Source organism: Staurois parvus, unplaced genomic scaffold (genome assembly GCF_062004578.1).
Source record: "Staurois parvus isolate SC_StPar_1 unplaced genomic scaffold, SC_StPar_1.0 ptg002629l, whole genome shotgun sequence".
In the NCBI taxonomy this organism is placed as follows: domain Eukaryota; kingdom Metazoa; phylum Chordata; class Amphibia; order Anura; family Ranidae; genus Staurois; species Staurois parvus.
The window spans coordinates 33,829-58,517 of NW_028320425.1; the positions used below are offsets into that span (position 1 = coordinate 33,829).

General features: G+C 47.5%; 1 protein-coding gene across 1 annotated transcript in view; it reads right to left on the reverse strand.

Annotated features, from left to right (window-relative positions):
• Nucleotides 1–24,689, reverse strand: part of GAS2 (growth arrest specific 2) — an 89,212-nt gene that overhangs the window by 25,305 nt on the left and 39,218 nt on the right. The window contains exons 4-7 of the mRNA XM_089666260.1: nt 22,899–23,040; nt 9,887–9,950; nt 3,268–3,415; nt 1,524–1,631 (exon numbers count right to left, since the gene is read on the reverse strand). Coding sequence (XP_089522386.1) covers nt 1,524–1,631; nt 3,268–3,415; nt 9,887–9,950; nt 22,899–23,040 — 462 coding nt within the window. The remainder of the gene's footprint in view (nt 1–1,523; nt 1,632–3,267; nt 3,416–9,886; nt 9,951–22,898; nt 23,041–24,689) is intronic.

Sequence of the window (24,689 nt, forward strand, 5' to 3'; positions counted from 1 at the left end):
ATTACGCCCCATCCCTCTGGGGGACCGGCCGCCTCGCCCTGGACGCTGCGCGCACCGACGCCGATCGATACCCAACGCCGATCGATGCCCAACGCCGTCCGCCGAGCTCCTCCGCTCCCATCGAAACGCTGAATAATGCACCGGGGGGGACCCTCGGATCTCCGGGGTCGCCCGTCCTCACAGCGCTTCCGTGCGCGTCCGTCACTTCTACGCGGCAGGCCGGCCGCCATTTTATTGGTGGGATGTTCTCATGTTCGTTGCCATGGTAGGGGGCAGCTACTAGGCAAAGAATTCACTGACGCCGCCTGTTAGCGACTTCTCATCCCACCATGCATTCTGCGACCGCCCGCCTCTGGGTGCCGGGATCCCGTGTTCATGTCTGGCTCTGATACCAGGAAATATTCCTCACAGCCAATAATACGGCCCGACCCGACAATCTGCAGGAAGAGGAACCGCGGGCAGCGGGGGCCCCGGGACTCTCAGGATGAGGGCCACAGAATATATTCTACAAATATTTGAGGGCCAAAAAATTCAGTTTTATAAATGAACAAATAAAATGTATAGAAATGAATGCATTTGACTTACATCAGAGTCCCCCCTACATCAGAGTCCCCCCTACATCAGAGTCCCCACCAGAGTCCCTCATACATCCTCCTGATCGCTGGGGGAGGGGAGACTGTACCTTTGTAGAAGGAGGAGGGGGCATTTCCTCAGTCTCCCCTACCCCAGTGATCAGACTGTACATTGTAACTTTGTAGAAGGAGGAGGAAGCATTTCCTCAGTCTCCTCCCCCAGTGATCACACTGTACATTGTAACTTTGTAGAAGGAGGAGGCATTTCCTCAGTCTCCCCTCCCCCAGTGATCAGACTGTACATTGTAACTTTGTAGAAGGAGGAGGAAGCATTTCCTCAGTCTCCTCCCCCAGTGATCACACTGTACATTGTAACTTTGTAGAAAGGGGAGGCATTTCCTCAGTCTCCCCTCCCCCAGTGATCAGACTGTACATTGTAACTTTGTAGAAGGAGGAGGAAGCATTTCCTCAGTCTCCTCCCCCAGTGATCAGACTGTACATTGTAACTTTGTAGAAGGAGGAGGAGGCATTTCCTCAGTCTCCTCCCCCAGTGATCACACTGTACATTGTAACTTTGTAGAAGGAGGAGGCATTTCCTCAGTCTCCCCTCCCCCAGTGATCAGACTGTACTTTGTAACTTTGTAGAAGGAGGAGGAAGCATTTCCTCAATGTACAGTCTGATCACTGGGGGAGGGGAGACTGAGGAAATGCCTCCTCCTCCTTCTGCAAAGTTACAATGTACAGGCTGATCACTGGGGGAGGGGAGACTGAGGAAATGCTCCTTCCTACCTGCAGCAGACTGATGACATCATCTCAGCCTAGGCAATGTCAGTGATTGGAGCTCCAGGACATCCTGGTAACATGGCAGCCATGAGGTCTGTTCCTTTAAGAGTAAGCCAGCCATGTCAGTTGTCCGGATGGCCCCTCCCCTTAAAGGCGCAGTACACTTACCCTGATGAAGAGGATCTTCTCTCCCACTTTGTACCTCCCCTGGGAGAGGCGCTCCACACAGAACTTGTTGGGACATTTACATGGAGGGTCCTGAGAGATATGCTGCACCTGAAACACAGGGGAGGCAGGTTAGGCTGCGGTTCTGCTGACAAAATTCCTTTCTAAAGGGAAAACAAACACAACCAGATCCGCGCGCTTCCCTCGCCGGGCACTACGAGTACACTGTGCACGCAGCTCTGCACCCCCTCAGTCCCCAGACTCACATCTGTATGTGCATGCCATGACACCGTGTCACCACAGAGGGAGGCCAGAGAGCATACAAACTCTACAAGGTGTTAACCTGTCAATTCCTGACTCTCCAAATGACAGACGGGACTTGATGAGCAACAATTACCATGGACAGTGTTTATAAACATCGCTCAGACGGGAGATAGATACAAAGTAACATTGTTTATAAACATCGATCAGACGGGAGATGGAGAGATACAAAGTAACATTGTTTATAAACATCGATCAGACGGGAGATAGAGAGATACAAAGTAACATTGTTTATAAACATCGATCAGACCGGAGATAGAGAGATACAAAGTAACATTGTTTATAAACATTGCTCAGATGGGAGATAGAGAGATACAAAGTAACATTGTTTATAAACATCGATCAGACGGGAGATAGAGAGATACAAAGTAACATCGTTTATAAACATCGATCAGACGGGAGATAGAGAGATACAAAGTAACATTGTTTATAAACATCGATCAGACGGGAAATAGAGAGACACAAAGTAACATTGTTTATAAACATCGATCAGATTGGAGATAGAGAGATACAAAGTAACATCGTTTATAAACATCGATCAGACGGGAGATAGAGAGATACAAAGTAACATTGTTTATAAACATCGATCAGACGGGAGATGGAGAGATACAAAGTAACATTGTTTATAAACATCGATCAGACGGGAAATAGATACAAAGTAACATTGTTTATAAACATCGATCAGACGGGAGATAGAGAGACACAAAGTAACATTGTTTATTAACATCGATCAGACGGGAGATAGAGAGATACAAAGTAACATTGTTTATAAACATCGATCAGACGGGAGATAGAGATACAAAGTAACATTGTTTATAAACATTGCTCAGATGGGAGATAGAGAGATACAAAGTAACATTGTTTATAAACATCGATCAGACGGGAGATAGAGAGATACAAAGTAACATCGTTTATAAACATCGATCAGACGGGAGATAGAGAGATACAAAGTAACATTGTTTATAAACATCGATCAGACGGGAAATAGAGAGATACAAAGTAACATTGTTTATAAACATCGATCAGATTGGAGATAGAGAGATACAAAGTAACATTGTTTATAAACATCGATCAGACGGGAGATAGAGAGATACAAAATAACATCGTTTATAAACATCGATCAGACGGGAGATAGAGAGATACAAAGTAACATCGTTTATAAACATCGATCAGACGGGAGATAGAGAGATACAAAGTAACATTGTTTATAAACATCGATCAGACGGGAGATGGAGAGATACAAAGTAACATTGTTTATAAACATCGATCAGACGGGAAATAGATACAAAGTAACATTGTTTATAAACATCGATCAGACGGGAGATAGAGAGACACAAAGTAACATTGTTTATTAACATCGATCAGACGGGAGATAGAGATACAAAGTAACATTGTTTATAAACATCGATCATCCATGTAGTCTTACCGCATCATCTAATAGCTTCCCAGCGCTCTTCTTTCCAGACGGCGACTTTGTGGGAGAAGGGGTCGGTGACGGCGTCGGGGTCGATAACGTCTCTTCCTGCTCAATCTCCTTCTCCAGTTTGATCAAACCCGGCGGCTCCACACCGAACCTGCCAATCAGAATGGAGTCACATGATGAGCGTATGGTTACAGCAGACAGACCACCGCCAACACGTATCGCACAGCTATGTGTCGGAAGGGGTGTCACCAAGGACTCCATCCCATTCTTAAAGGAGACACACACCTCTGGGACTTCAAATCCTTTCAGCAGCTGCAGGAGGAAAATGCAGGGGATCGGTTCCTCCACATGCCTTCCCACCACCCCTCCTATCTACCTTCTGCTGCCCTGGGCCCCTGTGTGATCCCCTTGCCCCTCCCCCCCTTCATCCTCTGCAGTGCTGCCTGGTTTTCCCCTCCCCTCTCCCGCCGGCTGCTGCGGGGGATCTGTCAGGATGGAGAGCGGAGAAGGGGTCGGTAAATATATTTACCGGCCACTTCCTTGTCTTTGTGAATAGAATCAATGAGCCGTACCAATCACTGGCTGTGTTCATTCACAACTGTGGCATAGTAAACTGTTTACTATGCTTCAGTTTGTGAATTAATGGGAATCTCCATACAGCTGAGGCTGCAGAGAAGGTGATTGGGGTGCCCTCTGCTTTTGTCTGTCTTAAAGGTGAAGCAACAGAGGTCTGTTAGGCCCCTGATATCTTACCAAAGCCCCCCAACGGGGCTCCTAAGAAATTGTAGAAAATATTTAAAGAAAAAAAAAAAGTAAAAATAAATAAATAAAATGGTAAAAAATATAAAATAGCAAAAATAAAAAACGACTGACACTGGTGGCGGAACTACCAGGGTTGCAAAGGTCGCACTTGCCACTGGGCCTTGGCGTTCCCAGAGCTAGTCCTGTCCATTCATTCTGTAGAGATGAGGCAGCAGAGGAGATTGAGGTGTCCTCTCTACTTTCTCTGTTTTAAACGTGAAACATCAGAGGTCAATTTAGACCCCTGATATCTCACCAAAGCCCCCTAACGGGGCTCCTAAAAAAATTGTAGGAAGTAATAAAAAAAAGAAGAAAAATGGTAAAAATAAACAAAATGTTAAAAAATAAAAAAAATATATAATAGCAATAATAAAAAACTACTGACACCAGTGGCGGAACTACCAGGGTTGCAAAGGTTGCACTTGCGACTGGGCCCTGGAGTTCCGCCACCATGGGGAGGGCCCACAATGGCAGAGCTATTCCTGTCCATTCATTCTGTACAGCTGAGGCTGCAGAGAAGGAGATTGAGGTGTCCTCTACTTTTCTCTGTCCTAAAGGTGAAATATTAGAGGTCTGTTTAGACCCCTGATATCTCACCAAAGCCCCCCAATGGGGCTCCTAAAAAAATTGTAAAAAACAATAAAAAATACAGTTTTAAAAATAAATAAATACAATGGTAAAAGATAAAATAATAAAAATGAAAAACGAATAACACCAAAGGTCTGTTTAGATCCCCGATATCTCACCAACCCCCCCCCAACGGGGCTCTTAGATAATTGAAGAAAATAATAAAAATTTTAATTTTTAAAATAAAGTAAATTAGGTGGTCAAAAATAATAACAAATAAAATATCAAAAATAAAAAAAACTACTGCGGCGAAACTACCAGGGTCGCAAAGGTTGCACTTGCAACCTGGTATTTCACCATCAAGGGCAGGAAGGGGGCCCAGTGCAGGACATGCAAAAGGGACCATAATAAAGGGCCCAGTGATGGGTAAAGGGTCCCAGTCAGGGGGGCCCTTTATGTTATTTTTGCTCCAGGGCTCTAAAGGTCAGTATAAAAAAAAAAAATCTTCATCACCCCCCACAAGTAGTACAGTGTTACTATGGTGACACTACTGCTAGGGTGATAGTATGTTAAAAAAAACCCATAAGTAATAATATAAAAAAAATAAAATAAAAATGTAAAAAATGTTTTAAAAAAATTATAATTTTTGGCTATAAAATAATTTGGGTTAATTTTTTTTTACTAAAAAGATAATTGAATAAATTCTGACCAAGATTTATGACGAAATATTATTTATTTGCAAAATGTTATAAGAAAAACACCTTTTTTCAAAATTTTTGGACATTTTCATTTATATAGCAAAAAAAATGAAAATCCCAGCGGTGAATAAATACCACCAAAATAAAGCTTTATCTGTCTCAAAAAAATGCTAAAAAATTCAGATGGGTGCAGTGTTGCATGACCGCGCAATTGTCATTCAAAGTGTGATAGCGCTGAAAGCTGAAAATTGGCCTGCGCTGGAAGGGGGGAAAGTGTCCGGACTGGAAGGGGGTGAAAGTGTCCGGACTGGAAGGGGGTGAAAGTGTCCGGACTGGAAGGGGGGGGAAAGTGTCCGGACTGGAAGGGGGGGAAAGTGTCCGGACTGGAAGGGGTGAAAGTGTCCGGACTGGAAGGGGGTGAAAGTGTCCGGACTGGAAGGGGGTGAAAGTGTCCGGACTGGAAGGGGGTGAAAGTGTCCGGACTGGAAGGGGTGAAAGTGTCCGGACTGGAAGGGGGTGAAAGTGTCCGGACTGGAAGGGGGGGAAAGTGTCCGGACTGGAAGGGGGGGAAAGTGTCCGGACTGGAAGGGGGGGAAAGTGTCCGGACTGGAAGGGGGGGAAAGTGTCCGGACTGGAAGGGGGGAAAGTGTCCGGGCTGGAAGGGGGGGAAAGTGTCCGGACTGGAAGGGGTGAAAGTGTCCGGACTGGAAGGGGGTGAAAGTGTCCGGACTGGAAGGGGGTGAAAGTGTCCGGACTGGAAGGGGGGGGAAAGTGTCCGGACTGGAAGGGGGGGAAAGTGTCCGGACTGGAAGGGGTGAAAGTGTCCGGACTGGAAGGGGGTGAAAGTGTCCGGACTGGAAGGGGGTGAAAGTGTCCGGACTGGAAGGGGGTGAAAGTGTCCGGACTGGAAGGGGTGAAAGTGTCCGGACTGGAAGGGGGTGAAAGTGTCCGGACTGGAAGGGGGGGAAAGTGTCCGGACTGGAAGGGGGGGAAAGTGTCCGGACTGGAAGGGGGGGGAAAGTGTCCGGACTGGAAGGGGGGGAAAGTGTCCGGACTGGAAGGGGGGAAAGTGTCCGGGCTGGAAGGGGGGGAAAGTGTCCGGACTGGAAGGGGTGAAAGTGTCCGGACTGGAAGGGGGTGAAAGTGTCAGGGCTGGAAGGGGGTGAAAGTGTCCGGACTGGAAGGGGGTGAAAGTGTCCGGACTGGAAGGGGGGGGGAAGCGTCCGAACTGGAAGGGGGGGGGGGGAAGTGTCCGGACTGGAAGGGGGGGAAAGTGTCCGGACTGGAAGGGGGTGAAAGTGTCCGGACTGGAAGGGGAGGGGGAAGCGTCCGAACTGGAAGGGGGGGGGGAAAGTGTCCGGACTGGAAGGGGGGAAAGTGTCCGGACTGGAAGGGGGGGGGGAAGCGTCCGAACAGAAAGGGGGGGAAAGTGTCCAGACTGGAAGGGGGGAAAGTGTCCAGACTGGAAGGGGGGAAAGTGTCTGGACTGGAAGGGGGTGAAAGTGTCCGGACTGGAAGGGGGGGAAAGTGTCCGGCCTGGAAGGGGGGGGAAAGCGTCCGGACTGGAAGGGGGGGAAAGTGTCCGGACTGGAAGGGGGGGAAAGTGTCCGGACTGGAAGGGGGGGGGGAAAGCGTCCGAACTGGAAGGGGGGGAAAGTGTCCGAACTGGAAGGGGGGTGAAAGTGTCCGGGGTGGAAGGGGGGGAAAGTGTCCGGACTGGAAGGGGGTGAAAGTGTCCGGACTGGAAGGGGGGGAAAGTGTCTGGACTGGAAGGGGGGGAAAGTGTCCGGACTGGAAGGGGGGGAAAGTGTCTGGACTGGGAGTGGTTAAAAAAAAAATAAAAAATCTATGTATTTAGTTGGATAAATGAAACACACGTGAGCAGGGGCGGACTGACAACTCATGGGGCCCCTGGGCAATAGGGGATCATGGGGCCCCTGTGTCCTTGCCCAAACTCAAAAAAGCCTATGAAAAAGGTAGCAGGGGCATCTCATGGTTTTAGGTCTGTGTGTATTGTCTCATACTGAGGTGATGGTAAACCAGGGCGATTGCCCAAATGTCAAATTTGTATGTGTAATAAAGCATAATTTTTGGAAATTTTTCTGAGTATCACATTCTGTTCATAATGTAGCCACTTTCTCTGTGAATTTCTTTTCACAACCCCCCCTTTTTTTGCATCTCATGGGGCCCCCTACTGACCCCGGGCCCTCGGGCAGTGCCCGAGTTTCCAAATGGTCAGTCCGCCCCTGCACGTGAACGCAGTCATCGGTCAGTTCTAGAGAAGCGCACATTTCCTGGCGCTTCCCAGCCTTCTTCCCATTGGCCGCAGACTCTGGAGTGAAGCGTGAGATTGGAGGACGATACGGGCGGATTGTAGTGTGTGTGGTCGGCGCCGGGTGCCAGCAAGGAGGCGATATTCGGAGCGGCGGTCCCGCCTGTTATTGCAGCCGTTGGATGAGACGATTACAAAAAAAATTCCATCGACTTCCTGTCTGTCTGGCCTCTGGCCGTAAATCTGGGAATTCCCTCCGGGCCCCGGGGCCGACACCTGCACATAAAAAGAAGCTGCCGGGGCCCGAAATCGCGCAGATATTACACGCCGCCTCGAAGATGGCAGGAAAACGCATTCGGCTATTTATAGAATGACGGAAAATAAAGAGGAAATACGAGACGCTCGCCGCGCAGGACGGAAAAAAAAAAATCTCTGCAGCCAGAAGTCCTGGATGACCCTGAAAACAATGAAAGGGAAAAAAATCCCTTCAATTCTCTTCCCTGATCTCGATTTTTTATTAAGTAGAACGATTTCACAGACATTGTAACTCCATTTGCCTGAAGCCCCTCCCACATTCCCAAATGGCACCTCCGCATTGGATGGAATGCAAACACTTGGTGCAGATTTTACCACAAAAAAAAAATTGTCGATGTGACAGTATGAAAGGTTTTCATGTTCGTTTTTTCCGCTGAGGGCGGGGTTCACTTTAAGGGCCCCACCCCCCACCCCCATCAATATGCAGATGGAAACTAGAAAAAACCCTTTCCATTTTCATGGCATACGTTATCATCACTGGGTCTCTGTGCTTCTCTATGCAATGAAAGCAGAGGGGAGGGGCCAGCAGGGTGCTGTGCAAGGCTTCCTGAAAACATCCCTAGGCTTTCCTAGGCGGGCTGTATTCACAGAACGCCCCCATGTGATGCGGAGTCTCTAGGACTGAAAGAACCTAAGTCCAATGGATAAAAAGGGGCGGGGCCAGGGACAGTAAGGCAGGGGAGAGCTAAATGATGCTGGACATCCTCCAGCCAGGAAATGAGGCAGAGCTCTATCTCATTGGCTGCAGCTTCTAATGTACATTGTGAGAAGCTCCCAGTGTGCAGTGACATCAGAAGAAACTGTTTCAGTCCGGGGGAGGAGCCAGTACACATGTGCAAGACTGAAGGGGAGGAGCCAGTACACATGTGCAAGACTGAAGGGGAGGAGCCAGTACACATGTGCAAGACTGAAGGGGAGGAGCCGGTACACCTGTGCAAGACTGAAGAGGAGGAGCCGGTACACCTGTGCAAGACTGAAGGGGAGGAGCCGGTACACCTGTGCAAGACTAGAGGGGAGGAGCCGGTACACCTGTGCAAGACTGAAGAGGAGGAGCCGGTACACCTGTGCAAGACTGAAGGGGAGGAGCCCATACATCTGTGCAAGACTGAAGGGGAGGAGCCGATACACCTGTGCAATACTGAAGGGGAGGAGCCGCTACACCTGTTGAAGACTGAAGGGGAGGAGCCGGTACACCTGTGCAATACTGAAGGGGAGGAGCCGCTACACCTGTTGAAGACTGAAGGGGAGGAGCCGGTACACCTGTGCAAGACTGAAGGGGAGGAGCCGGTACACCTGTGCAAGACTGCCCCTGGAACCTTTACCCATGATCCCCTATTGCCCGGGGGCCCCATGAGTTGTCAGTCTGCCCCTGATCCCACCTCTACCTAACAACTGCACTCCTCCATCGTCCCTCACCCTCTGGTCCTGATATGTATTCCCTTTCAGGGGCGGACTGACAACTCATGGGGCCTCCGGGCAATAGGGGATCATGGGGCCTCACCCACTTTTAAACCACACCCAAAAAAGCCTATGGAAAAGGTACCAGGGGCATCTCATGGGGCCCCCTACTGACCCCGGGCCCTCGGGCAGTACCCGAGTACTCGAACGGTCAGTCCGCCCCTGCTCCCTGTATATTGTGAATCGCTGTTCAGTTTGTTGGTACGATATAAATCCTGTACAGTAACCATGGTAACGATATAGAAATGTTCCCGGATCGTTTCTGCTCAGGAGTTCCCCTTTAATCCGCCGCGGTGGAATTCCGCGCCTTCTCCCTCTAACATTTGCTCACAAGATGTTCATTATCGGTCACACCGAACGCTTCGCTTCCAGGAGGTTATTATTACAGGAGTGAAAAAAAAAAAAGGTTTATTATTTCAAGACAAATGTTGTTATTTTAAGGAACAAAAAAAAAAAAAAGTCCGAGACGTAAAATATGCCGAAAATGTGAATCCAGAAGGAGTTCTCCTACCTCGCGGCTATCCGGCCCAACTCCAGCAGGCAGAGACACACCTCCCGCGGCTGCTTGTGCAGGACTACGAGACAAAAGGGGACAATTCCTGATAGAGATACAATACTATGTATAATGAGAGTAATAACAAAACTCCTCCCCCATCCCCCCTCCCACTACAAATCCCTCCCAGAACAAGTCCCTCCCACTACAAATCCCTCCCAGAACAAGTCCCTCCCAGTACAAATCCCTCCCAGAACAAGTCCCTCCCAGTACAAATCCCTCCCAGAACAAGTCCCTCCCAGTACAAATCCCTCCCAGAACAAATCCCTCCCACTACAAATCCCTCCCAGAACAAGTCCCTCCCACTACAAATCCCTCCCAGAACAAGTCCCTCCCAGAACAAATCCCTCCCACTACAAATCCCTCCCAGAACAAATCCCTCCCAGAACAAATCCCTCCCACTACAAATCCCTCCCAGAACAAGTCCCTCCCAGTACAAATCCCTCCCAGAACAAATCCCTCCCAGTACGAATCCCTCCCAGTACAAATCCCTCCCAGAACAAATCCCTCCCAGTACAAATCCCTCCCAGAACAAATCCCTCCCAGTACAAATCCCTCCCAGAACAAATCCCTCCCCTGCTGAAATGACTTCTTCCCCCCCTCCTAGCACAAATCCCCCCCAAATCCCTCCTACTGGCACACATCCCCCCGAATCCCCCACAGAGCACAAATTGTACCCCCATAATCCCTCCTAGAAAAAATCCTCTCTACCAATCCCCCCCTTCCCCTGCCAAATCCCCCCTCGTAGCATAAATCCTCCATCCAAGCACATATCATCCCCTCCCCACACCAAATTTCCCCTTGAAGCACAAATCCTCCCTCAAATGCCCTCCCTTAGCATTCCCCCTCCCAAATCCTCACTCCTAGATTAAATACCCCCTCAAAATCTCTCCTAGCAAAAAGTGCCCCCCTCCCTATCACCCCTCCTAGCATAAATTCTCTCACCCCCAAATATCCGCTCCTAGCACAAATCCCTCCCCCAATCCCACCTCCTTGCATAATTCCTCTCCCCCACCCAAACCTCCCCCCTGGAACAAATATTCCCGCAAAATCCCTTCTCCTAGCACAAATCCACTCCCCCCAAATTCCCCCACCTAGATAGCACAACCCCCCACAACTCCCCCCTCCTAGATAGCACAACCCCTCACAACTCCCCCATCCTAACACAAAACCCCCCTCCTTCCTAGCACAAATCCTCTCACCCCTAATTCCACGTCCTAGCATAATTCCTCTCCCTCACCCAAACCTCCCCCCCAGCATGTCTTCCCCCAAAATCCCTTCTCCTACCGCAAATCCTCTTTCCCACTCAATTCCCCTCTCCCAGCACAAATCATCCTCTCCATCATATCCCCCTCCTAGCACAAATCATCCCCTCCATCATATCCTCCTCCTAGCACAAATCCCCTCCCCTCTAATTTCACCTTCTAGCATAATTCATCTCCCTCACCCAAACCTCCCCCCCCAGGACATGTCTTCCCCCAAAATCCTTTCTCCTAGCACAAATCCTCCTCCCCATCCAATTTCCCTCTCCCAGCACAAATCCTCCCCCCAAATCCCCTCTCCCAGCACAAATCCTCCCCCCAAATCCCCTCTCCCAGCACAAATCCTCCCCCCAAATCCCCTCTCCCAGCACATATCATCCCTTCCATCATATCCCCCTCCTAGCACAAATCCACTCTCAATGTGCTTTGTGTCTTTCTTCCAGATCTGTGCAGTCGTCCCGTGTGAGACTTCCTGTAATAAAGACCGCTCACTGCTGCCCTCTCTCCTTGTGCAGGGGGACTGGTCTTGTCTCCACCCCCTCCTGTAGATTTCTGCAGGCAGCCTGTAGTGGGTGGAGACTGACAGACCCCTCCCACAGCTCTGCTCTCTGCACAGGCTAAGTACAACCTAGTGATGACATCACTGTAATATCCAGGATTGCTGCTCATAAAATGACTTTGTATCCCTCGCGGCTATTGAAGGATATATTTCAGGTTTAGGATCCAGATCAGATTTCCACCATCATGCTCCGGACTCTGGGAAAACACTTTCTGTACACATCTGACGTGCAGAAGGAGCAGCCGGTGAACGCAAACGCCAGGACATTAGAAAAGCGATCGTCTAGTAATGGTGAACCGCGAATTATGACCGTTGTGTTCCGATGGTGATCTGTGTGAATGTGATCTGTGTGAATGGTGATCTGTGTGAATGGTGATCTGTGTGAATGGTGACCTGTGTGAATGGTGATCTGCGTGAATGGTGATCTGTGTGAATGGTGACCTGTGTGAATGGTGACCTGTGTGAATGGTGATCTGTGTGAATGGTGATCTGTGTGAATGTGATCTGTGTGAATGGTGATCTGTGTGAATGGTGACCTGTGTGAATGGTGACCTGTGTGAATGGTGACCTGTGTGAATGGTGATCTGTGTGAATGGTGATCTGTGTGAATGGTGACCTGTGTGAATGGTGATCTGTGTGAATGGTGACCTGTGTGAATGGTGACCTGTGTGAATGGTGATCTGTGTGAATGGTGATCTGTGTGAATGGTGAACATACAATCGTTCTGGGAAATCTACCAATGTATGGATTAGTGATGGAGAAACACCGGGGTCTCAGCAGTGTGCTCACAGACCTCTACACTTAAAGTGTATGTACCCCCCGACAACGAGCTTCTCTTATTGGCTCCATTCTGGTCTGTTAAAGTGACACTATACAATGTCCTTATTGGCGACAATTATCCATACACATCCTCTACTTTCGTTACATTGTTGCCTCGGAATGTAGTCTGTGAGCCCCGATCATCGCTTTCCTGCAGAACAAGCAGAGCACACTAGTTGTGGCCATGTACAGAGCTCTATAAACACTGCAAATCCCACAGTCCACAGTCTATAGTCCATAATCCAGTCTAGTCCATAGTCCAGTCCATAGTCCATAGTCCAGTCTAGTCCATAGTCCAGTCCATAGTCCAGTCTAGTCCATAGTCCAGTCTATAGTTCATAGTCCAGTCTATAGTCCATAGTCCAGTCCATAGTCCATAGTCCAGTCTATAGTCCATAATCCAGTCTATAGTCCATAGTCTATAGTCCATAATCCAGTCTATAGTTCATAGTCCATAGTCCAGTCTATAGTCTGTAATCCAGTCTATAGTCCATAATCCAGTCTAGTCCATAGTCTATAGTCCATAATCCAGTCTAGTCCATAGTCCAGTCTATAGTCCATAGTCCAGTCTATAGTCCACAGTCCAGTCCAGTCCATAGTCCAGTCTATAGTGCACAGTCCATAGTCCAGTCTATAGTGCATAGTCCATATAGTCCAGTCTATAGCCCATAGTCCGTAGTCTATAGTGCCTACTCCAGGCTATAGTGCATAATCCAAAATTTATTCTCCAGTCTATAGTGCATAGCCCATAGTCTGTAGTCCAGTCCATAGTCTATAATCCAGTCTATAATGCATAGCCCATAGTCTATAGTCCATAGTCCAGTCTATAGTACATAGTGTGCCCCAAACTATATCACCGACCTAATATCCAAATGGCACCCAACACATACTCTCCGCTCCTCACAAGACCTCCTTCTCTCTAGTTCACTGGTCTCCTCCTCCCATGCCCGCCTCCAGGACTTCTCCAGGGTGTCACCCATCCTCTGGAACTCTCTGCCCCAACCCATCAGATTATCACCTACTCTCCTCTCCTTTAGGCGCACCCTGAAAACCCACCTCTTCAGGGAAGCCTACCCCACCCCCTGCTAATTGCCGACCTCCTCCACTCTTCCTACCACTCCATCCCCCACAGCTTTTCCTCCTGTACCACCATCCCCTCCCTCCTAGATTGTAAGCTCCAAGGAGCAGGGCCCTCGATCCCCTCGTGTATCACATTGTATTGGTATTGTTCTGTCACATGTTCTGTCTCCCATTGTAATGTACAGCGCTGAGCGAACTATTGGCGCTTTATAAATACTGTATAATAATAATAATAGTACATAGTCCATAGTCCTTAGTCTACAGTCCACTCTACAGTATAGTCCATAGTCCAGTCTATAGTCCATGGTCCATAGATAGTCCATGGTCCATAGTCTACAATCCAGTCTACAGTATAGTCCATAGTCCAGTCTATAGTCTACAGTCCAGTCTACAGTATAGTCTGGGTGTCGGCAACCCGCGGCTCCAGAGCCGCATGCGGCTCTTTTTCATCTTTGCTGCGGCTCCGGAGCACACTGCCCACCAGGTGACAGGGAATAGGGTTTCAGTGGTCGGCAAGCCGCGGATCGCAAGCCACATGCGGCTCTTCTGTGTGCCGGGCGCCCGCTCCCCTCCCTCCTCTCGGGCGGCCGCCTCAAAAGTCAGGACTCTTTTAATCCGGCCCGCGTATGGTAATGGTTTTGTGGCTCCCAGTCTTTTTTTTCCCTTCGGAAACGGGTCCAAGTGGCTCTTTATGTCTTAAAAGTTGCAGACCCCTGTTATAGTCCATAGTCCAGTCTATAGTCTACAGTCCAGTCTATAGTTTGTAGTTCAGTCTATAGTCCATAGTCCAATCTATAGTCCATAGTCCACATTCCAAGAGAGGAAGGCTACATTCTACATGCAGTGGTGCCATGACCAACGAACAAAACCACCCTCTAACAGGAAAATTAGAGAAAAGGGGAATTTTGGAGATTTGGAGGCGGCTAAGAGGAATAGAAGGGACTTTTTTTGAGTATAGAATACATACTGGAATAGAATTTTATTTTATTAGTGCCACTTCAAATATCCAAATTATCAGTTATATTGTTCCCATTTATTTCTAAGGACTATAGACCACGTCCCCCTATGTTATGGAGATGAGGAGAGGGGGATGTATTCTGTAGTCCCCAGAAATAACTGGGAACTGATAAGAGTGTAGCACAGAAAGTTATCAGCTCAGAAAGGTAGCAAATGCAGCCACCCCATCTACGGGCTGGTAAGCTGCAATATATGACATTTTTGTAGTTGGGTTTAGATACACTTTAAAATGGATGTGAATGTTTGGTGCGCAAAGCCGAGCGCAGGAGATGTGTATAGAGGATACCAGGAATACAACAATGGAGACGTGAAATGGTGATGGGTGATCTATTATAAAAATCAGCATCCTACCAAAATACAGCTGGGTTGGCATCTAGATGGCATTAGCTTACAACAAAGGAGAAAATAAAGATAATATTATTACTAATATTACTATAATATATTATAACATTAATAATAATATTAATATTATAAATATATATTATTACAATCAAAAATATATTATATATACAATTATAATATACGTATTAAAAAAACTAAAAACATATATTTTAATAGTATAATATTATAACTATAGAATAATATAATATAAAAAATATATTACATATAAATTATAATATTATAAGTATAAAAAAAAAACATTCAAAACTATTATTATTATTATAATATTATAAATATAGAACAATATAATATAAAATATATATTTCATATATATTAAAATATAAGTATTAAAAAAAACAAAAACATTCATAACTATTATTATTATTATTATATTATAAATATAGAATAATATAATATGAAATATATATTACATATAAATTATAGTATTATAAGTATTAAAAAACCAAAAACATTCATAATTATTATTATAATATTATAAATATAGAATAATATAATATATAAAATATATATTACATATAAATTAAAATATAAGTATTAAAAAAAACAAAAACATTCATAACTATTATTATTATTATAATATTATAAATATAGAATAATATAATATAAAATATATATTACATATAAAATTATAATATTATAAGTATTAAAAAAAACTAAAACATTCATAATTATTATTATTATTATAATATTATAAATATAGAATAATATAATACATAAAATATATATTACCTCTAAATTAAAATATAAGTATAAAAAAAACCAAAAACATTCATAACTATTATTATAATATTATAAATATAGAATAATATAATATATAAAATATATATTACCTATAAATTAAAATATAAGTATTAAAAAAACCCAAAAACATTCATAACTATTAATAATATAATATATTAAATATAGAATATTGTAATATAAATATATATTATACATAAAATTATACTAAAAGTAGTAAAAAAACCTAAAAACATAACTATTATTATTACAATATTATAAGTATATAATAAAAAAATATATTATATATAAAATTATAATAGTATACGTATTAAAAAAACCAAAAAAAAAAACCTATTAATATTATAAATTTATAATATAAAATGATATATACATTTATAATAGAATTACATAAAGGAATATGTAACTACCTGCAGGGGAATTTTAATGAGAAATTTCTAATAGTTTTATTGTGAATCATTACTGCATAGCCCCTGGAAAGGCAATAGCGGCCCCAGCCTAAGGTGGAACTGTTCCAGGGTCCATCCTGCATTATATATATATATTATGATTTTTGTATAGCTACTTAAAAGCTGCAGCCAGACAGACAGATGCATTCTTCAATTCTTCATTTATATATATATAATGCATCTGTCTGGCTGCAGCTTTAAGGTAGCTATACAAAAATCATAATAAAATCTTCCTGGATGGAGAATGGCTGAATAGCTGAAATCTGGCTTTCATCAGATCCTTGTATTGCTTCTTGAAATGTTTTGCAGCATTTTTTATTTTGGAGGGGGGGGGGGGTGGGGGGAATCAAAAGTTTGGCAGACGCAGTCCAAACCGTCAGCTGGCCGACTGTCTACAACACGTCAAGCATAAAATGAGGAACAGACCCGCCATTGTCAGCGCCGAGCGCTCGCTGTCCATACTCTGACCTTTCTCCCGTAATAAAGGAGAAAAAAAAATTCCTTTTCAAAGGAGGCGATTTATCTTATGGCTGCTCTGCGGTTTGTGTGTTTTTTTTACTTGTTTTCATTTTAATTATTATATATAAAGAGAGCGCTAAAATATTTATTTTACTACTTTGTATTGCCCGCCCTGGTGGGGTGTCACAGGCCATACAAGTGGGAGGAATTGTGCCAGAGACTGCATAGAGACACAGGTGCCATGGAGGCACGCAACGTGCCAGGGATAACCAGAAGACACAGTATGCTCTGGGGTACACTAGAGTCATGGGAGCACAGGGGTACACGGGAGTCATGGGAGCACAGGGGTACACGAGAGTCATGGGAGCACACAAGGGTACACTAGAGTCACGGGAGCACAGGGGTGCATGAGAGTCATGGGGAGCACAGGGGTGCTCGGGAGTCATGGGGAGCACAAGGGTGCTCGGGAGTCATGGGGCACACAGGGGTGAACGGAGTCATGGGGTGCACAGGGGTGAACGGTCATGGGGCGCACAGGGGTGAACGGGAGTCATGGGGCACACAGGGGTGAACGGAGTCATGGGGTGCACAGGGGTGAACGGTCATGGGGCACACAGGGGTGAACGGGAGTCATGGGGCACACAGGGGAGTCATGAGAGTCATGGAGCACACAGGGGAGCACAGGAATCATGGGGTGCATGGGAGTCATGAGGTGCACAGGAATCATGTGGTACACAGGGGTGCAAGGGAGTCATGGGGTGCACAGGGGGCAAGGGAGTCATGGGGAGCACAGGGGAGTCATGGGGCACATGGGAGTCATAAGGTACACAGGGATGCAAGGGAGTCATGGGAAGCACAGAGGTGCACAGGATTCATGGGGTACACAGGGGTACACGGAAGTCATGGGGTACACAGGGGTGCACAAGGATATACTGAGGTCACAAATAGGATGCACTGGGGTCCACAGGAGCTAAGGGGTGCACAAGGATGTACTGAGGTTGCTGGAAGACTCAGGGTGCTCTGAGGCATATTAGAGTAACGGGGAGCACAGGGGTGCACAGGAGACCTCAGAGAGAGCCAGGACAGGGGAGGAGCCGGTACACCTGTGCAAAAGTGAAGGGGAGGAGCCAGTACACGTGTGCAAAACAGAAGGGGAGGAGCCGGTACACCTGTGCAAAAGTGAAGGGGAGGATCAAGTACACCTGTGCAAGACTAAAGGGGAGGAGCCGGTACACCTGTGCAAGACTAGATGGGAGGAGCCGGTACACCTGTGCAAGACTGAAGGGGAGGAGCCGGTACACCTGTGCAAGACTAGAGGGGAGGGGCCGGTAAACCTGTGCAAGACTGAAGGGGAGGAGCTGATACACGTGTGCAAAACAGAAGGGGAGGAGCCGGTACACCTGTGCAAGACTGAAGGGGAGGAGCCGATACACCTGTGTAAGACTGAAGGGGAGGAGCCGGTACACCTGAGCAAGACTAGAGGGGAGGAGCCGATACATCTGTGCAAGACTGAAGGGGAGGAGCCTATACACCTGTGTAAGACTGAAGGGGAGGAGCCGGTACACCTGTGCAAGACTAGAGGGGAGGAGCTGATACACCAGTGAAAGACTGAAGGGGAGGAGCCGGGACACCTGTGCAAGATGGAAGGGGAGGAGCCGGGACACCTGTGCAAGACTGGAGGGAAGGTCGGAGGTCAGACTAAACTCCTCCCAGATTATCTCAAAGCCAAATAAAAGTATTGTCTTAAGATATATTTCATTACAATATAACATTTTTCTTTTTAAAGATCTGTGAGCCGGAAAATCGTATTCAGGGAGCAGCAGAAGCGGTGACCGTCGCGGCTCATCACCGGCGAGCGCTGCCAATCGGCGTAGATCGTATTCCGCGGGGAGCCGCTCCATCCTGGTGTCTCTGTGACAATAGCAGAGATGGAGATGGAGATACGGGGAGTCATCTCCACTCAGAGGACCCGGGCCGAGTATCTGGTGTCAGCCGACAGAAGGCTTTCATGGCCGCACACAGAGCCGCCATTTATCCCGCGCTCCGCCGTCCCGTTATCTATGGCTCTTTATTCCTCAGGCTGATTGGCAGTCATGTGTTCGGCGCTGCGATCGGCTCTGATAAAGACGCTTTGACGTGAAAAGGAAACTCAAACCTAAAATAGACTCTCCCCTGATATCAAATATAAAGGCCGTCTTCTTCCTCGCACATATCTGACATTTCCCCAGCGATTGTTTCTTTAGGAATCTTTGCGCATTTTTTTACCGAAGAACCGCGGGCTTTATTTCTCATCCCTTTATTTTAACCCTTTTACTGTCAGAGACGGTTTTCCTTTTTGTTTTTTGGAAATGTTTAACCACCTCCCATCCGGCCATTGTATATAAACGGCTGGACGGTGGCAGTGCAGGGTGGGGTGGCGTTTATGGAGCGCGCAGCACCGCGATCCGGTGTCCTCCGGAGCACCAATCGTCGTACGGGACTTCTGTGCGAGGTCCCGATCATGTGATCACTGATTGGCCAATCAGTGATCACATGAAGAGTAGTAAGCAAGATGTCACTTCTGACATCATTGCTTACTACTAGTGAAATCTGTGAATGATCACAGAGATCACATGGTACAGGGCCATTCACAACAGCCTTGTACCATGTGACAAGCTGTGACCAATCACAGCTCACACAGTATTTCTCAATGGTTGCAAGAATGCCCCCCACAAGTAGTACAGTGTTACCATGGTGACACTGTACTGCGAGGGTGACAGTATGTAAAAAAACCCCATAAATAATAATATAACAAATTAAAATAAAAATGTAAAAATTTTGTTTTTTAATTTATAATTTTTGGTTATAAACTAATTTGGGTTATTTTTTTTGTATACTAAAAAGATAACTGAATACATTTTGGCCGAGATTTATGATGAAATATTATTTTTTTGCAAAATTTTATAAGAAAAACATTTTTGGACTTTATCATTTATATAGCAAAAAAAATAAAAATCCCAGCGGTGAATAAATACCACCAAAATAAAGCTTTATCTGTCTCGAAAAAATGCTCAAAAAATCATATGGGTACAGTGTTGCATGACTGCACAATTGTCATTCAAAGTGTGATAGCGCTGAAAGCTGAAAATTGACCTGGGCAGTAAGGAGGTGTCCGGACTGGAAGGGGGGGAAAGTGTCCGGACTGGAAGGGGGGGAAAGTGTCCGGACTGGAAGGGGGGGAAAGTGTCCGGACTGGAAGGGGGTGAAAGTGTCCGGACTGGAAGGGGGGGGGAAGTGTCCGGACTGGAAGGGGGTGAAAGTGTCCGGACTGGAAGGGGGTGAAAGTGTCCGGACTGGAAGGGGGGAAAGTGTCCGGACTGGAAGGGGGGGGGGAAGTGTCCGGACTGGAAGGGGGTGAAAGTGTCCGGACTGGAAGGGGGTGAAAGTGTCCGGACTGGAAGGGGGGGAAAGTGTCCGGACAGGAAGGGGGGGAAAGTGTCCGGACTGGAAGGGGGGGAAGTGTTCGGACTGGAAGGGGGGGAAGTGTCCGGACTGGAAGGGAGGGAAGTGTTCGGACTGGAAGGGGGGAAAGTGTCCGGACTGGAAGGGGGGGAAAGTGTCCGGACTGGAAGGGGGGAAAGTGTCCGGACTGGAAGGGGGGGAAAGTGTCCGGACTGGAAGGAGGTGAAAGTGTCCGGACTGGAAGGGGGGTGAAAGTGTCCGGACTGGAAGGGGGTGAAAGTGTCCGGACTGGAAGGAGGTGAAAGTGTCCGGACTGGAAAGGGGGTGGAAGTGTCCGGACTGGAAGGGGGGGGAAAGTGTCCGGACTGGAAGGGGGGGAAAGTGTTCGGACTGGAAGGGGGTAAAGTGTCCGGTCTGGAAGGGGTGAAAGTGTCCGGACTGGAAGGGGGGAAAGTGTCCGGACTGGAAGGGGGGGAAAGTGTCCGGACTGGAAGGGGGGGAAAGTGTCCGGACTGGAAGGGGGGGAAGTGTCCGGACTGGAAGGGGGGGAAAGTGTCCGGACTGGAAGGGGGGGAAGTGTCCGGACTGGAAGGGGTTAAAAAGCATTTTCCAAAACATACATTTTTCTGGAAGCAGAGACCCTGGAGAATAAAATGGCAGTTGCTCCACTTTTTTAAAATCACGCGATATTTACAAAATGGTTTATCAAGTGCAAATTTTCAGGATAAAGGAAACATTGCTGTGCGGATTACAGGCGATGTGTGTGCGGTGCGACCTCCAAAGGTGCAGGATCCTTTTTTAACCCGTGCCTGAATCGCATCGCATGGGTGTTCTCACTTTCTGAGTTTTGTGATCCGTTATAGGGTGTCATTAATTTACCATGGACACCCGCACCAGGTCGCATGAACGCAATGCAGTGCGGGAAATGCACGGGATGCGCAGCGTTTCCCGCACAGCATTGGTGTGAGCCCACTCTTAGACTTTAGGGGGCCTGGCGTGAGCAAGTGGAAGTAAAAAATGTATTGGGGTCAGTAGGGATAAACGAGGCCCCATCTTTAGTTTTAGGGATGGAACAGTCTCCCATCATTGGTGTCATTAGGGGGAATAGCCCCCTGTTGTATGTGTCTTTGGGAAGAATTGTGCCTCATCATTGGTGTCAGTGGGAGGAATTGTGCTGCATCAATGGTATCATTGGCAGGAATAGTACCTAATTGTTGGTGTCATGGGGGGGGGCGAATAGTGCCCCATCATTGGTGTCATTAGAAGGAATAGTGTCCCATCATTAGTCTCATTGGGAGGAATAGTGCCCCATTGTAGGTGTCAGTGGAATTCAATGGTATCGTTGGGAGGAATAGTGCCCCATCATTCCTGTCAGTGGGAGGAATAGTGCCCCATCATTGGTGTCATTGGGAGGAATAGTGCCCCATCATTGGTGTCAGTGGGAGGAATAGTGCCCCATCATTGGTGTCAGTGGGAGGAATAGTGCCCCATCATTGCTGTCAGTGGGAGGAATAGTGTCCCATCATTGGTGTCAGTGGGAGGAATAGTGTCCCGTCATTGGTGTCAGTGGGAGGAATAGTGCCCCGTCATTGGTGTCAGTGGGAGGAATAGTGCCCCGTCATTGGTGTCAGTGGGAGGAATAGTGCCCCGTCATTGGTATCAGTGGGAGGAATAGTGCCCCGTCATTGGTATCAGTGAGAGGAATAGTGTCCCATCATTGGTGTCAGTGGGAGGAATAGTGCCCCATCATTGGTGTCAGTGGGAGGAATAGTGCCCCATCATTGGTATCAGTTGGAGGAATAGTGCCCCATCATTGGTGTCAGTGGGAGGAATAGAGCCCCATCATTGGTGTCAGTGGGAGGAATAGTGCCCCATCATTGGTGTCAGTGGGAGGAATAGTGCCCCATCATTGGTGTCAGTGGGAGGAATAGTGCCCCATCATTGGTGTCAGTGGGAGGAATAGTGCCCCATCATTAGTATCAGTGGGAGGAATAGTGCCCCATCATTGGTGTCAGTGGGAGGAATAGTGCCCCATCATTGGTGTCAGTGGGAGGTATAGAGCCCCATCATTGGTGTCAGTGGGAGGAATCGTGCCCCATCATTGGTATCAGTGGGAGGAATAGTGCCCCATCATTGGTGTCAGTGGGAGGAATAGAGCCCCATCATTGGTGTCAGTGGGAGGAATCGTGCCCCATCATTGGTATCAGTGGGAGGAATAGTGCCCCATCATTGGTGTCAGTGGGAGGAATAGTGCCCCATCATTGGTGTCAGTGGGAGGAATAGTGCCCCATGGTTGGTGTTTTAGGTACAAATTATGTTGCATTTCTGGAGTCAGTGGGTGGAAATGTGCCCAAAGGGCCAGATAAAGACAAGCAAAGGGCCACATCCAGCCCCTGGGCCATAGTTTGGAGACCTCTCGTCTATTAGGTTAGACGCCTTAAATGCAGATCCTACTCCATTGGCTTCTCTTACAGCCACAGAGGCCGGGGAAGTGACATCAGAACCCAGCAGTGATGTAATACGTCCCACTTCAGGGTTCTTACAAGGTAGAGGAGATAATAGATGTTTGCAGATCTCAGTCCCGGGTCTGCAGGTGGGAACATGGAGCCCAGAAAACATGGCAGGGGGCAGGTTGCATGGTGGGTGGGGTGGGGATGGGGTGCACAGATGCAATCCAGCAGATATACTTCAATGGATAAAAAAAAACGACCCGAGTAGAACTGTAAGTAAAGTTGGCGACTTACCGAGTCCCTCAGACTCAAACAAGCAGGTCTCCCCGACACCTATACTTCTGCACCAGGACAGGAAGTTGGCCGTGTTGTCTCTCGCGAAGAAGGATCCAGACGGGGCGTTGGCTCGGCATGGAATCCTCTTGGATGGAAGACTCTGCAGAAACACATGAAGTGTGTCACAGCTGTGGAGGTCCATCTATAGGAACAGATATGTTGTCTGGAACATCCAGTTAGCAACCTCTGTGAAGGGTGAGGGACTCAACGAAATTCAACCCAACCCTTCAGTGTAACCCTCCACTTCACCCTCAGTGCTTTATCCAACCCTAAACTCAACCTAACCGCCAACCCTTCGTGTCAACCTTACCCCTTACACTTAACCCAACCCCAATCGCAATCCCCAACCAGGGGCGGACTGACAACTCATGGGGCCCCCAGGCAATATGGCTTCATGGGGCCCCCGTGTCCTTGCCCAAATTCAAAAAAGCCTATGAAAAAGGTACCAGGGGCATCTCATGGGGCCCCCTACTGACCCCGGGCCCTCGGGCAGTGCCCGAGTTTCCAAATGGTCAGTCCGCCCCTGCCCCCAACCTAACCCCCAACAGTAAACCTAAACTTAACCCCTTATACTTACCCACCCCCATCCTCAATCCTCAACCTAACCCCCAACCCTTAGCGTCAACCTTACCCCTTACACTTAACCCAACCCCAATCGCAATCCCCAACCTAACCCCCAACACTAAACCTCAACTTAACCCCTTACACTTACCCACCCCCATCCTCAATCCTCAACCTAACCCCCAACACTAAACCTCAACTTAACCCCTTATACTTACCGACCCCCATCCTCAATACTCAACCTAACCCCCAACACTAAACCTCAACTTAACCCCTTACACTTACCCACCCTCATCCTCAATACTCACCCTAACCCCCAACACTAAACCTCAACTTAACCCCTTACACTTACCCACCCCCATCCTCAATACTCACCCTAACCCCCAACACTAAACCTCAACTTAACCCCTTACACTTACCCACCCCCATCCTCAATACTCACCCTAACCCCCAACACTAAACCTCAACTTAACCACTTATACTTACCCACCCCCATCCGCAATACTCACCCTAACCCCCAACACTAAACCTCAACTTAACCCCTTACACTTACCCACCCCATCCTCAATCCTCAACCTAACCCCCAACACTAAACCTCAACTTAACCCCTTATACTTACCCACCCCCATCCGCAATACTCACCCTAACCCCCAACACTAAACCTCAACTTAACCCCTTACACTTACCCACCCCTATCCTCAATACTCACCCTAACCCCCAACACTAAACCTCAACTTAACCACTTACACTTACCCACCCCATCCTCAATCCTCAACCTAACCCCCAACACTAAACCTCAACTTAACCCCTTATACTTACCCACCCCCATCCGCAATACTCAACCTAACCCCCAACACTAAACCTCAACTTAACCCCTGACACTTACCCACCCCCATCCTCAATACTCACCCTAACCCCCAACACTAAACCTCAACTTAACCACTTACACTTACCCACCCCATCCTCAATCCTCAACCTAACCCCCAACACTAAACCTCAACTTAACCCCTTATACTTACCCACCCCCATCCGCAATACTCAACCTAACCCCCAACACTAAACCTCAACTTAACCCCTGACACTTACCCACCCCCATCCTCAATACTCAACCTAACCCCCAACACAGTACCTCAACCTAACCCCTTACACTTACCCACCCCCATCCTCAATCCTCAACCTAACCCCCAA